We start from the raw sequence: 12,909 nt of genomic DNA on the forward strand, positions 1-12,909 counted from the left end.
GTGAAAAATATGAGTATCATACTGTAATAAGCACAAAATTCAGCCCAATTTCCAATACAAATTATACCTGAAATCTTATATCGTCAGTTTTATTTACACCATTATTATTATTGTTGTTGTTGTTGTTATTTATCAACAGTCAGGGTTGTTTATCAATAGTCAGGGTTGAGTTACAAAGTGCAATACTTTTGTAGTACAAACCAAATACCAAATTTAAGTACATAGTCATTAAATACACCCAATTTCATTCACCACACACTTATTTCTGGCCACGCTCACTTTTCATTTATACATAAAGATTTCTAAATGTATCATCAAAGTCCTGGAAAAGTATTTTTTTAGCAAATAAATGTAAAACACACACACACACACACACATTCATAAAGACATAGATAGATAGATAGATAGATAGATAGATAGATAGATAGATAGATAGATAGATAGATAGATAGATAGATAGATAGATAGATAGATAGATAGATCTCGCCGGCTCCACAAAACACACACACACACAGTGAGAGAAACCCTGTGTACACTCTGCTGACAGAAACACCAGAGCGAATGTGACTGCAAAGCTGCTTTCTTCTCTCTTCTTACAGCCCTGAGTGATGAAACATTCACACACACACACACACACACACACACACACACGCGCACACACACGCACACACACACATCCTGTTTTCCTCCAGCATGCCTTTACTTCTGACTATGAGTATTTGGAATGCTATAACTGCACTGCAGCTTCAGAGCTCTTCTACAACTCCCCCAACTATTACACACCCTACAGACACACAACTCCCACTGAAACCCCCTCAAGACCATCTAACTGGCTACATGAATAAGTCAGTAGCCTCAGTCCTGGTTAAGGCATTGCAGAACTCATAAGAAGGGACGATGAGCTCGGCTTTGTCTGCATATGAACTAGAGGTGACCCTCCAGCCCAGGTGAACACCATGTGAACTCTGGTTGAACTCAGTCTTTGTCTTCCTCCCTCCGAGCCTGGCTGAGGAGCAGCTGACCATACCTGCCGGTGCAGAGAGTCCTTGGTGGCTAGCTCGTTCTCTAGCTTGTCGTTCAGGTCGTGGATGGAGGTGGTTTCCCGCTGGGCGGCCAGGTATCGCTTCTCCAGAGTTGTGATGCGCTCCTCCATGTCCTCCTTCTGTGCCATCGCCTGTCAAACAGGCATATAGTAAGAGGAAAAAAAAAACAGTAATAACAAAGCATTCCAAGAGAACTACTAAAACCTGTTATGCGCTGGGGACACTAGGGTACAACAGTCATGAAGACGATTATTTATGCAAAGTTTGTAGACATATGAACAAAGAAGAGAAAGGGCAGAAGAAATTTGAAGTACATAATTGGGAATGTTAAGATGCTCAAAATCCTCAAATCCTTCACACTTTCAAACACATCAGCTATTGACAATCAGAAACACATGCAAATCTTAAAGCTACCCTGCAGCTTGTAGACATGTGGTAATATTCTTTCTATTTTCCCTTTTAAATTCAACCCAAATGGTAAGAAGAGCCATTTTGTCCTATCAACAAAAATCAAACCACCTTGGGAGCCACAGTTTATGTCCATTTCACCATCTTGGCTGTAAACATGTCTCAGTATGTGCTGATGTCCTAGGCTAAAAATTATAAACAAAACGCAGACTTACTTTGCTCTGCTTCCAGCTTTAGCTCAGCCATAGCTGTTTTTCTCATATCTCTAGCAGGAAACTTTTCCACAAATCTGGAATAGTTTCTCGTCTCTCAACATTGAACTTTTTACGAGAATGAAGTCGCTCTTCATCTGATAGCTTCTTATTTGAATGTTTCCGATCCACCTTAAATGTTGATTGAGGCACCAGAATGTAACTGCTGTGCCATTTAAGGTGAAACGAGAAAATCTGAATGGGAAGCTGGCGAATGAGAAACTGACTTCAGCTTCACGACTTTTCAGTGTTTGACAGTTTCTCGCTGCGGATTAAGCGTAACAGTCTCCAATTTGTTGATGTTCATCTTAAATCTTTCTTTTTGCCTTTTTGTTGGCAACTAGCCAGGCAAGACCGTTGTCTGAGTTGCTGTGGTGACCAGCAGTCATCGCACCCATTTTCAGAGACGAAGAGTGAATAAGCGGTCATACATTAACAGCGTTTAAAACTATTTATTGATAAAACTGTGTTACAGCGATCAGCAGAGCTTTATTTTACTGCAAATGAGGATTATTTTATTTTTACCTAAACATCTAGTCCTGACATGGAGCCACGAAAAGGCAATAAGAGAGCCGCATGTTGCCCTAACTGCTATCACCTAGAGGGCCCATATTCTACTTTTTGTTTTTTTTTGTTCTTTTTCTCACTGAGGTTCACTTACAACATTAAAAACAATCAGAATTCATTTCATATGTCCATTTTACAACCTCTATTTATTCCTTGAAATAAATATATTAGACATATTAATGTACCATGCCTTATAATATACCATGCCTTTAATACTGATATATATGTAAATGATCTCTATTCTGATTGGCTGCACTGTATTGAGACTCATTCAAAATACCAATCAGGATGAAACACTCCTTATAACTTCGGTGTGAGTGGGTACAGCTAAACTGCTGTAGGCTGAATAGGTGGATGCATGTTAATGCAATGGCTTTCATGACGTCACAATAACAGTGAATTCAAAACAGCCTGTTTTGGCAGCTTCGTTTCCATATATGGATTGTATGGATGGGGGTGTGAATGGTATGTTTTGAAATGTCAACAATGTTTACATCATGCTACATTAAACTCTTCTATTTAAAAATAGTGAGGAAAATGTGTTTTTTCATCAGTGGGAAGAAATTTTCCACTTTGTCCAAATGTGCTCTGCTACTTTAGTAACTGCTAACAACTAATTGAAACTTATACTCACTGTGTGCTTCCAGAATTTAGTTTGCTAAGCGGTCATTTATTTCCCTTCGGACACACTAAACTGGTGTACAGAAGTGCAGAAGGCTGTGGTCATTCTAGGCAAAGCAAACTGTTAACTACATAAGCCTTGTAGCTCCAGTTCAAAACTAAAGAAGCCCACGTCCTGATTTAAAGGCAGCTCAGCAAAGTTCTCTGTTTGGTCAAGCCCCCTGCTTTCTTTTTTATTGTCTACCCCCTTGGATGGAGGCTATGCTCTGTCCGTGTCGATCACGCTCACCTCGCGGATGTCTCTCTGGTGTTTGGTGTTCAGCTCTTCACTCTTAAGCAGATCCTTGCGGACACCGGCCAATTCACCTTCCAACTCGGCCACGCGGCCATTCAGGTTGTTAGCCCGCTCGCGGCTCGTGGCTAGCTCTTTGTTGGCCTTGTCCAGCAGCTCCTGCAGCTCCAAACACCGACTGGCCTCATCGTGGACGTCTATTGAGCCGTTGGGCAGTCTCTGTTGGATAAGCAAAGGCAGAGAGAGAAAGCTATGTTAGTGAAGTAGCAGTTAAGGATTATTGCTTTGTATGTCCGTTAGGTCTGCACAATATGGACAAAAGTATCTGGACAGGTGTTGCTTTGTTACAGACGCATCCATTGCTAAAAGGTGTATAAAATCAAACACATGAGCATGAAATCTCAATAGACATAGAAACATGATATGTTTGTGTGGAGAAACACCAGAAGTCAAGCACTTTGAAGATTATTCCTATTGGACTCAAACACATTTCCTCACAGCAATGCGTGCTATTGCAGTAGAAGAATCCTCTAGAGGGCCGTGCGAGGAAAGGAGCATTTGATTTCACATCAGAAATGAGCTCTGCTCTGACATACTGCACTGCTGAGGGAGGATTCTTTAGCACTGCACTGTAGAGAGCAAGTACAGAGCAAGTGTGAGAGGAAAGCTCTGATATTTAGTCTGTAGGACAGGTCACCTCTGCTCTGTGCGCAAGAATTTCAGGTGCTGGCAAGATATTTGCCCCGGGGACTCAGGTGTGAGTGTGGTGTGTGTGTTTTTGTACTTTTTCAGGACAAAATGTCCTGACATTGCACTAAAACCAGGAGAAAAAAGGCTATCCTACAGAACCAACAAAATACTGATGTTATAAAGGTTTGGTTGTTACAAAAGCTACGTTTCATAGTTTAACCTCTTATTCTCCAGGGTATATTTTGGTTTGTCCATCTGAATTAACATGACCAATTGATGAGGCTAATTATTCAGTAACTGCATCACATAAATGTAAATCTGTGTTTTATTTATTTATTTATTTTTGTAAAAGCTCCCCTCAAATTAACAGAAAATGTGTTTTATGATCACACATATTACTGTATGCTTACAATTTACTTCTGAAAGCTGAAAATCTTAGACGTTCTTTGTATTATTTAATAAAAATCATTTTTACAGATCAGATCAGTGAAGAAACGCAATCTGTTTATAGTTTATAGCCCAGATTTGTGGGAAAATGGGTCGACTTTCAAAAAAGACTTTCAGCTTCTTCTGTTTAAAATTACATTACCCATCCATTTGATGGGAAAGAAGACAGTTACAGCTCTCTTATGACTCCCACCTTTTAAATGTAGCTTATAAAATATGAAAGTTATGAAGAATATGATGGGTTTTGGAACCACCGGTGGAGGAGCTGAAGGGAGTTGAAAAGAGTAAAATCAAACGGGGCAAATATTTCTATACTCATTTCTATATTCATTACTGACATTAAACTTAGAAAATGATTATTAAATAGGTCTCACTATTAAGTTATAATCTTATTAACGTTCTATAATATATGTAGTTACACATTAACAAGACATGCAACAACAATTGAACTGTTGGTGATGAATTCACTATAACAGTTGGATTACAGTAGTACAGTGCATCCACATCTTGTTTAGTCATGTAACTACAACAGCTTACTGCAACAATATATCTTCTGTAAGTATGCATTTATAATATGGTCAAACTGGCCCCAAAGAAATGTCTAGATTATCCATCCATAATTTCACTGTACTTATACTTAGAACTACACAGAAATTCTCTAATTATTTTAAAGTGTAACTTTTACATACTTGGACAGCTTGAATACTTTCACATTACAGAACGGTTTTACAGAACTTTGGTTAGGTAACTATGTCACAATTGAAGCATGCTATAATAGCTAGCGAAATGTTAGGAAAGTTGGCATTTCCTGTGCAGATGCAGTGCACACTGATTGGAAAATAAACAGTACCCTTTAAAATGCGTAAGTACTTAAGAGAAAATATGCTGTTACATCAAGATACCTGTGTGTAATTACAAGAATAAAAGCTGAAGTAGATTTTATTAACATAAGCTGTATGTCTGTAATCCATCTGTAACAGTGAATGCATCAACTGTAGATATAGCGTTGATGCTTGTGTTTTTATGGTGCAACTACACAGTTCTTAGAGATGCCTGAACACATCAAAACCCATAAGCAGTGAAAATGGTGACAGAAATCATGAGTTGCTGTGGCATCACTGTTCACTGTTCCTGGAAAATTTGTTTTAGTGATTTAAACATGAAGATTCTTGCACATCCAGAAACTAAAGTACAGGCGTTCATCAACCATGCACATACAAGTTATGTTCAAAAACTTTTTTAATGTTCAAAGAAGTTTTTTATGTATTTTATGAATCTGTTTCTTACCATACCAAGGTCAAAAGACCAATGCGTATGACATCTTCTTTTGAGACCCTACAGCTTGGACCCCAACGATTGCCACTTAATAGATAGCTGCTAAGCTCTCACAGCAGTTATGATGGTTCACAAAAATAAATGTGTTCTACATCAATTTCAGACAGAACATAAATGAACATTAATTGTCTGGGTTACTAACTATGATCCTTTACACATGAAAATTTTTTTGCCCACTGTTCGATGACTACTGAAGAAAGAACTCTGAAATTGCGAAAAATGAAACCAACTTCACTGCTCATTTTAGTTTGGCCAGTAAAATTTGAATGCTATATTTGTAGGTTAACAACAATAACAAACATATTTTAAAAAATTGTTCTTTCATTTCTATAAAAATTGGAGGAGGTCAATTAGAGAAAGTGTGAGAAATACAAAGACCTCGTAAAGCAATGAATGAAAGACTGCAGGTGTTCTGCAGGGGATTTGCAAGCCAGTTCCTTAGGATATCATACAGCCTACTGGGTGTAGCATGGATGAGCATGTACAGAGCCATTAAGTATGCCATAGAAGCAACCGAGAGGTCCTCCAGGCTGTAGATCAGAAGAAGCAAGCCATGGAGTGCATATGCTACTGGGACACAAGCTGAGGCTTGGTTGACCATGGCTGGCTCACTTGGGAGAGGGTACCACAGAATACATCAAGCGGCAAGTACCACAGAATACATCACTAATGTGTCCCAGAGCATCAGAGGATATCCAACAAGTGAATCATCCTGAAAAGGTAACTCCCCCTTAGTTACCTGCTTCAGAGCCGACAGAAATAGCAAGCTGTAAATGTGAAAAGGGCCTATGAATGTAGGTACAATAAAGGTGATCCTAATGAAGTGGAAAGTGAGTGTATGTATGACACATATGTGGAGCATTTTACCAAATTATTTCAAACTGCAGTCCTATTGCGAAAAACAACCATTCAAAAGACAATTAAGTATTCAGACTTTAGACATTTACAGAGATTATGTTATGATCTGTTTAAACCCAGGGTATTAACTGAGATAGTAATAAGCCAAATATATATAAAACCATCATTACAGGGTGCTTCCTGTTGTAAAGCAGCTGTGTCAAACCCTAACCCCTATCTTTCAACTGAAAATACCAAACATACCAGGGTTATTCCACACTAAGGCTTATTATTCAGTAATTATTGGCACTTCAATGCAAGTTAGCTGAGCTATTCTTACAGTATAGAAGTGTGTAATAAAAGTTTGGATTTAGATTTGTCATGAGTTTAATTTTTAAATGAAAACATTTCACGTCACTACCGATACATGACGAGTTGTAATTTAAAGCAGGACGTGAGACTACATCCCTGTCTCTCATGGGCACAATGGTGAGCAGTTATTTCTAGAGAAATAATTCATTCTTCAAGTGAATGTGTCCCAAAATCTGAAAATCAGCGTGTAACACTAAAAATCACATATTTTCTGCAGTTAAGTGAGCATTTTAGTGGTTTAATGAAAAATATTATTTTATGTGCATTAAAGCTGTGGATTATTTGCTGGTCATGTTCTGGTTGGCGGCTTCAGGTTTTGCTCAATATGAGCTAAAATTGTCACTACGGAACCAGTCACCACTGACACATTTAGTAAAGCTTCAGTAGCATTATGTTTGTGACACCTTAGTGACAAAATGGAATGTTCAATCAATTGTTTTAATAAAATACACATAAGGTACAGCGTCACTCAAAGCAGCCTAAAGTCCAAAGCAGTTAAACAGCCGAAATGTGTTTTCAACTCTGACTTTGAACCAGTTCAGTATAATGATCCCCCCCATACACAAACAAGTGTGAGTGTGTGTTTGTGTCTGTGTGTGCATGCATTCTCAGGGTGCACCTTGAAAATACAGCAAGATATCCATTTTCCTCTATAGGTCCCTGTGCACTCTTTCTGCTGAAAGATGCTTAACTCTCAAGGCGCTTCAGTTACTCATCCTATGCTGCAGTCTGCTTTTAATGATCTTGACCTACAAAAAGGGTGTGTGTGTGTGTTTGTGTTGCAGCACACAGATCTCTGATGTGGGTAGGCGGATGTTTTGATGCACCTCTCCGTCTAAAACAGAATTAATTTGTGGGTGTTAATTAAATAAACTTTCAAAGGGAAGTCTCAATTCGAGACCTCAGCAGGCGGCCTGACAAAATCAGCCTTTTTAAACTTTCCCCTCTCTTCCCTGAATGTTTTCATCTACTCCTTTTTCCCCCTTTTGCTAACGCCTAACTCTCAATTACCTCTCTGACACAAGCACGCATTGAAGGTAACAGCTGAAAAATCCATTTGTTAAACAGATCGTTCTGGGTCTGTATTCTGATTGGCTGAGCCATATTAAAGCCATTGTAAAACACTCAATATACACATAGGACCACACACATCAATTGAAGTACACATCATTTAAACCATTAAAAGAATGTATGTTGATTAATACATTTGTAATTATTGTTATGTATTATTGTTAACCCAAGAAAGTACTAGAAGTTGCATACGAGCGTCTCTAAACCTTAACACTGACTAAGAATGTACAGATTTATGAATATGCAAAATTATGCAAACTGTAAACACTTCTTTCCCAAACCCCTCCCCTTTCAACCCCACTGTCACACATGCATAGAGAACATTTCTTTTAATGCCATGACCTGATCTGTACTGCCCATGTGTAAGCACTTTATGGCAGTTTGCAAGTGTAGTTGAGTCTTAACAAAACAGCCATTCTGTTCAGTAATAACTACACGTTTGTGTTGCACTCTTCCCTGCTTGGTTGGCAAGCTATCACAGAAAACACAGAGCTTTAATGTGGGATTATCTACCTGAGGGGTTTTGCTTTGTGAGTGACAGCATGTACAAACCTGGGCAAAATATCTCCAGCCTACTCCCTATGTAGTGTGCACTACATAGGTCATCATATAATGGCTTCTACACACAAACTTGGTATTATAAAAGCCATTTATATCATAGCTCCACAAGATCCTGTCTAACATTTAGTCCACTCTCTGGGTGTAGAAGCCATCATTTCATGATCTATGCAGTGCACTATATAAGGAGCCAACTGAGTCCCAGACATGCTCTCATAATAACCCACAATGACAGTAACACTGAGCAGGTTTTTGTCTCGTACCCCTGTTGCCTCCTTGTGCTCCAACCTGAATGTTTTCACCCACAGAAAAAAACTTAAGTATGATCTTAAAATAGATGGTTCTTGAAGTGTTATTGAGTAAGTGAATGGTTCTGTTTAGAACCATGAGCTCTATATTTCATTTCATGCTTAAGTGGTTCATTGTATGGTGAAATGGTTCTTCAGATTGATGGATAATGTGTCATATTAAGTTCTTGTTCATCTTTTTTGAAAATGATTCTACAGAAAGCACCAAAAAAGGTTATAATAATGATCAAGCTGGTAACAATGGAAGAACCCTTTTTGGGGCCATGTAAAAACAGAATACGATGATTTGCAAATCCTTTTCAACCTATATTCAATTGAATACACTACAAAGACAAGATATTTAATGTTCAGACAGATAAACCTTATTGTTTTCTGCAAATATTCACTAATTTTGAATTTGATGCCTGCAACACATTCCAAGAAGTTGGGACAGGGGCATGTTTACCACTGTGTTACATCACCTTCCCTTTTAACAACACTCAATAAGCGTTTGGGAACTGAGGACACTGACTGTTGAAGCTTTGTAGGTGGAATTCTTTCCCATTCTTGCTTGATGTACAACTTCAGTTGTTCAACAGTCCGGGGTATCCGTTGTCGTATTGTGCGCTTCATAATGTGCCACACATTTTCAAGGGAGACAGGTCTGGACTGCAGGCAGGCCAGTCTACTACCCGCACTATTTTACTACAAAGCCACGCTGTTGTAACACGTGCAGAATGTGGCTTGGCATTGTCTTGCTGAAATAAGCAGGGACGTCCCTGAAAAAGACGTTGCTTGGATGGCAGCATATGTTGCTCCAAAACCTGTATGTACCTTTCAGCATTAATGGTGCCTTCACAGATGTGCAAGTTACCCATGCCATGGGCACTAACACACCCCCAGACCATCAGAGATGCTGGCTTTTGAACTTTGCGCTGAGAACAATCCGGACAGTCCTTCTCCTCTTTGGCCTGGAGGACACGACATCCATGATTTCCAAAAACAATTTAAAATGTGGACTCGTCAGACCACAGGACACTTTTCCACTTTGCCTCAGTCCATCTCAGATGAGCTCAGGCCCAGAGAAGCCGGTGGTGTTTCTGGGTGTTGTTGATATATGGCTTTCGCTTTGCATGGCAAAGTTTTAACTTGCACTTGTAGATGGAGCGACATACTGTGTTCACTGACAATGGTTTCCTGAAGTGTTCCCGAGCCCATGTGGTAATATCTGTTACGGTATGATGTCGGTTTTTAATGCAGTGCTGCCTGAGGGATCGAAGGTCACGGGCATTCAATGTTGGTTTTCTGCCTTGCCGCTTACTTGCAGAGATTTCTCCAGATTCTCTGAATCTTTTGATGATATTATGGACTGTAGATGATGAAATCTCAAAATTCCTTGCAATTGCACGTTGAGAAACGTTGTTCTTAAACTGAAATACAGGTGTTTTTCGAGCATTCCTCAACTTTCCCAGTCTTTTGTTGCCACTGTACCAAAGATAACAAAGTTGATCTATTGGAACATTAAATATCTTGTCTTTGTAGTCAAATCATCGTATTCTGTTTTTATTTATGTTTTACACAATATCCCAACTTCATTGGAATTGGGGTTGTAGAATAATCTGTGACCATAATGTTGCTTGGCAACTATAACACATTGTTATATGGTTAGGTGGAAGAATTTACCGATCCATGCTCCGCCCACAAATGCATTCTTTCACAGGTTTATCGAACGTTGGCAAAAATCACATTTAACCTAATGAGAAACTGTATTACACAACACATTTTAAAAATATGTACATTTAGAGTCAATTATTTATTTCAAATTAGGTTTATTTTGTATGGGTGTGAAAGACCATGATGTTACGATAGATTAGTCAGCCAATGTTATCATGGGTGCATAAATGTTAGCATTTCCAATCGAGCTAGTCTTGATTATCTACAAAAACACAGTCCAGCTTGGTAGCATAGCATTTTAAACTGCAGTTCAACATTATGTAGCAAAGACTGCTACAGTTTCTCATTGTGTTTAACAGGTTTTTTGCCACATTCTGTAAATCCAACCTGGCCACAGTTTCTATGATAGCATGAGAATATCAAGTGGAGTCAATATAAAAAGTAGTACAGCATTTTAAACTGGAACCTCAATGTAATGTAGGTTGAATGAGATTTTTGTCAACATTCTGTAAAGCTCATGCAGCCTGGCAACAGTTGCTATGAAAGAATGTACACATATGTCAAGTGAAGTCTAATACATGCATCAAGTTAAAATGATTATGCAGGTCCTGAAATAGTCTTTGACCCCTATGTCACCTGGCAACCACTGCCTGCTGTTAACAAGCTGCGCTGCTTGTCAGATGAAGTGTGTATTGTTTTGTTAGCTAAGAATAAATTCATTTATTCATTTAATACTGAATTTATTCAACACAGTGACTAACAACCACCTCTTCAAACACTATGCACTGCATGGCCTCCTCTGGTTTATTGGAGAGTCACAAGATTTTCATCTTTAGCACCTTCAGTATCAACAGTGAATATCAATGCAAATCTTTTAAACACCAAAACCGTCTCCGCTGTACGCCTGTTGAGCAGCGGCTGTCAGTTTTTGACCGTCTTAACAGTGCGGGGAGGTTTGATCCTCAGGGTGCCCAGGCTTGTGTGCAGTGTCAGAATCCTATCTCTGCCCTCCAGGGAGGCTTCTCTCAGGCCCCATGGGAATACTTCATCGTCTGGACCTAGACTGCTCTGTCTAGGAATGTCCTCTCAGCAGTTTTGGAGTGCTGTTAAAATCCAGAGTATTAAATCCCCTTCGGAAGTATTCCAGGCCTGCCTTGATCCTCCTCAAACACAAATGTGTCATGTAGCTGTGAGGTGACGTGCTGTTTTTTTCCTGCTTGGCATCTTGAAATTTAGCCTGCCGTCTGGGGGGTTTCAGAGATAGGACACTGCTAATGGAGTTAAAACGGGTGCATCCCACTCCAGAGGCATGTACGTTGTGATGGAATCTTTGACTCTCTTCCATGTGCTCAAGCTAAAGAGCAAGTCTATGAGTACAGGCTCTCTTAAAGCTCCTTCTTAGGAATGCATGACCTGAACCAAAAGGACTCATATAGCATCAAAATAAAAGGTAAAAGTCCATAAAGAGCAAACCTAGTTACACTTAGGGGATTCCCTTTTTTGCTTATATGTAGGAAGCATTAATTATAAAGAACGCAATACTTCCATTTCTTCTAGAAAGGTACTTTAAGCAATTAAGCAATTACTAATGAGTATTCAAAGCCTGTAAAATGCTATTTAGCTACCTACAGCCTTAATTATTAGCTACATTTGATATTTAGGATTAGAGGTGGTTCAGAGACAGTTAAATAATATCGGCTTGACATTTTTATTAAATAAAGCAATGGTTTAGCCCAAAATCTAATTTGAACAATGTTGCCCCTTTTCCAATGTGGTCAACCAGAACAGACAAGTTTGATTCATTAGTTTTGCTTCAGAGCTACTAGTCTAATGTAGCTAATAATTAGGGCTGGGCCTAAATAGCATTTTACAGGCTTTGAATACTCATTAGTACAGATGTATGCAAAAGTCTGAGCTCTCCAGGTCAATTTACACGTTGATTTTCTATGTGAAAATATGTTAAAGTAACTTCCACAGAGAATAAACTGAAATATTTCTGCCTTTTTAGTGCACATTTTCTATTTTCTAACTAAATCTAAAATACTAGACATAAAAATAAAACAAAACACAAAATATGTCATTTGTTTTATAAAGGACTCATTTTATGTTTTTATTTTCAATATGGTAAATTCAGTAATCATGTGTTAAGCATAGGGGTACAATAGTATAAAAGTATATATTTCATTCATACCATGATATTAGGATATCAGGAATTCGATTTGCACATTTGAAAATGAAAATAAAAGTGAATATAAAATTTGGACATATATTTATATGCAATTATACTTTCCATACACAGGAGGGGGGATTCACTATTAAATTCGAAGCAGCAAGAAGAGGCTATTTTAAGCACACAGCCGGTTAAATCTGCTAATCTTAGTCATGCTGCTCCGCCCAAACAGACTAAAATGTGTCTTTTAAATATACTGGTTAATCAGCTGAGAGAGTGCATGTAT

The 12,909-nt window shown here is 38.6% G+C and overlaps 1 protein-coding gene across 6 annotated transcripts in view; it reads right to left on the reverse strand.

The window, feature by feature from the left end:
- The window catches only part of ppfia4 (PTPRF interacting protein alpha 4), a 210,111-nt gene that overhangs the window by 52,233 nt on the left and 144,969 nt on the right, over nt 1-12,909 (reverse strand). For 5 of the 6 annotated variants that reach the window (XM_037532543.1, XM_037532541.1, XM_017694725.2 and 2 more), the window contains exons 6-7: nt 3,180-3,401; nt 1,028-1,174 (exon numbers count right to left, since the gene is read on the reverse strand). In XM_037532543.1, the coding sequence (XP_037388440.1) occupies nt 1,028-1,174; nt 3,180-3,401 (369 nt within the window). The remainder of the gene's footprint in view (nt 1-1,027; nt 1,175-3,179; nt 3,402-12,909) is intronic. The other variant, XM_037532540.1, reaches the window with a different exon arrangement.

This window comes from Pygocentrus nattereri, chromosome 21 (assembly GCF_015220715.1).
Source record: "Pygocentrus nattereri isolate fPygNat1 chromosome 21, fPygNat1.pri, whole genome shotgun sequence".
Lineage (NCBI taxonomy): Eukaryota > Metazoa > Chordata > Actinopteri > Characiformes > Serrasalmidae > Pygocentrus > Pygocentrus nattereri.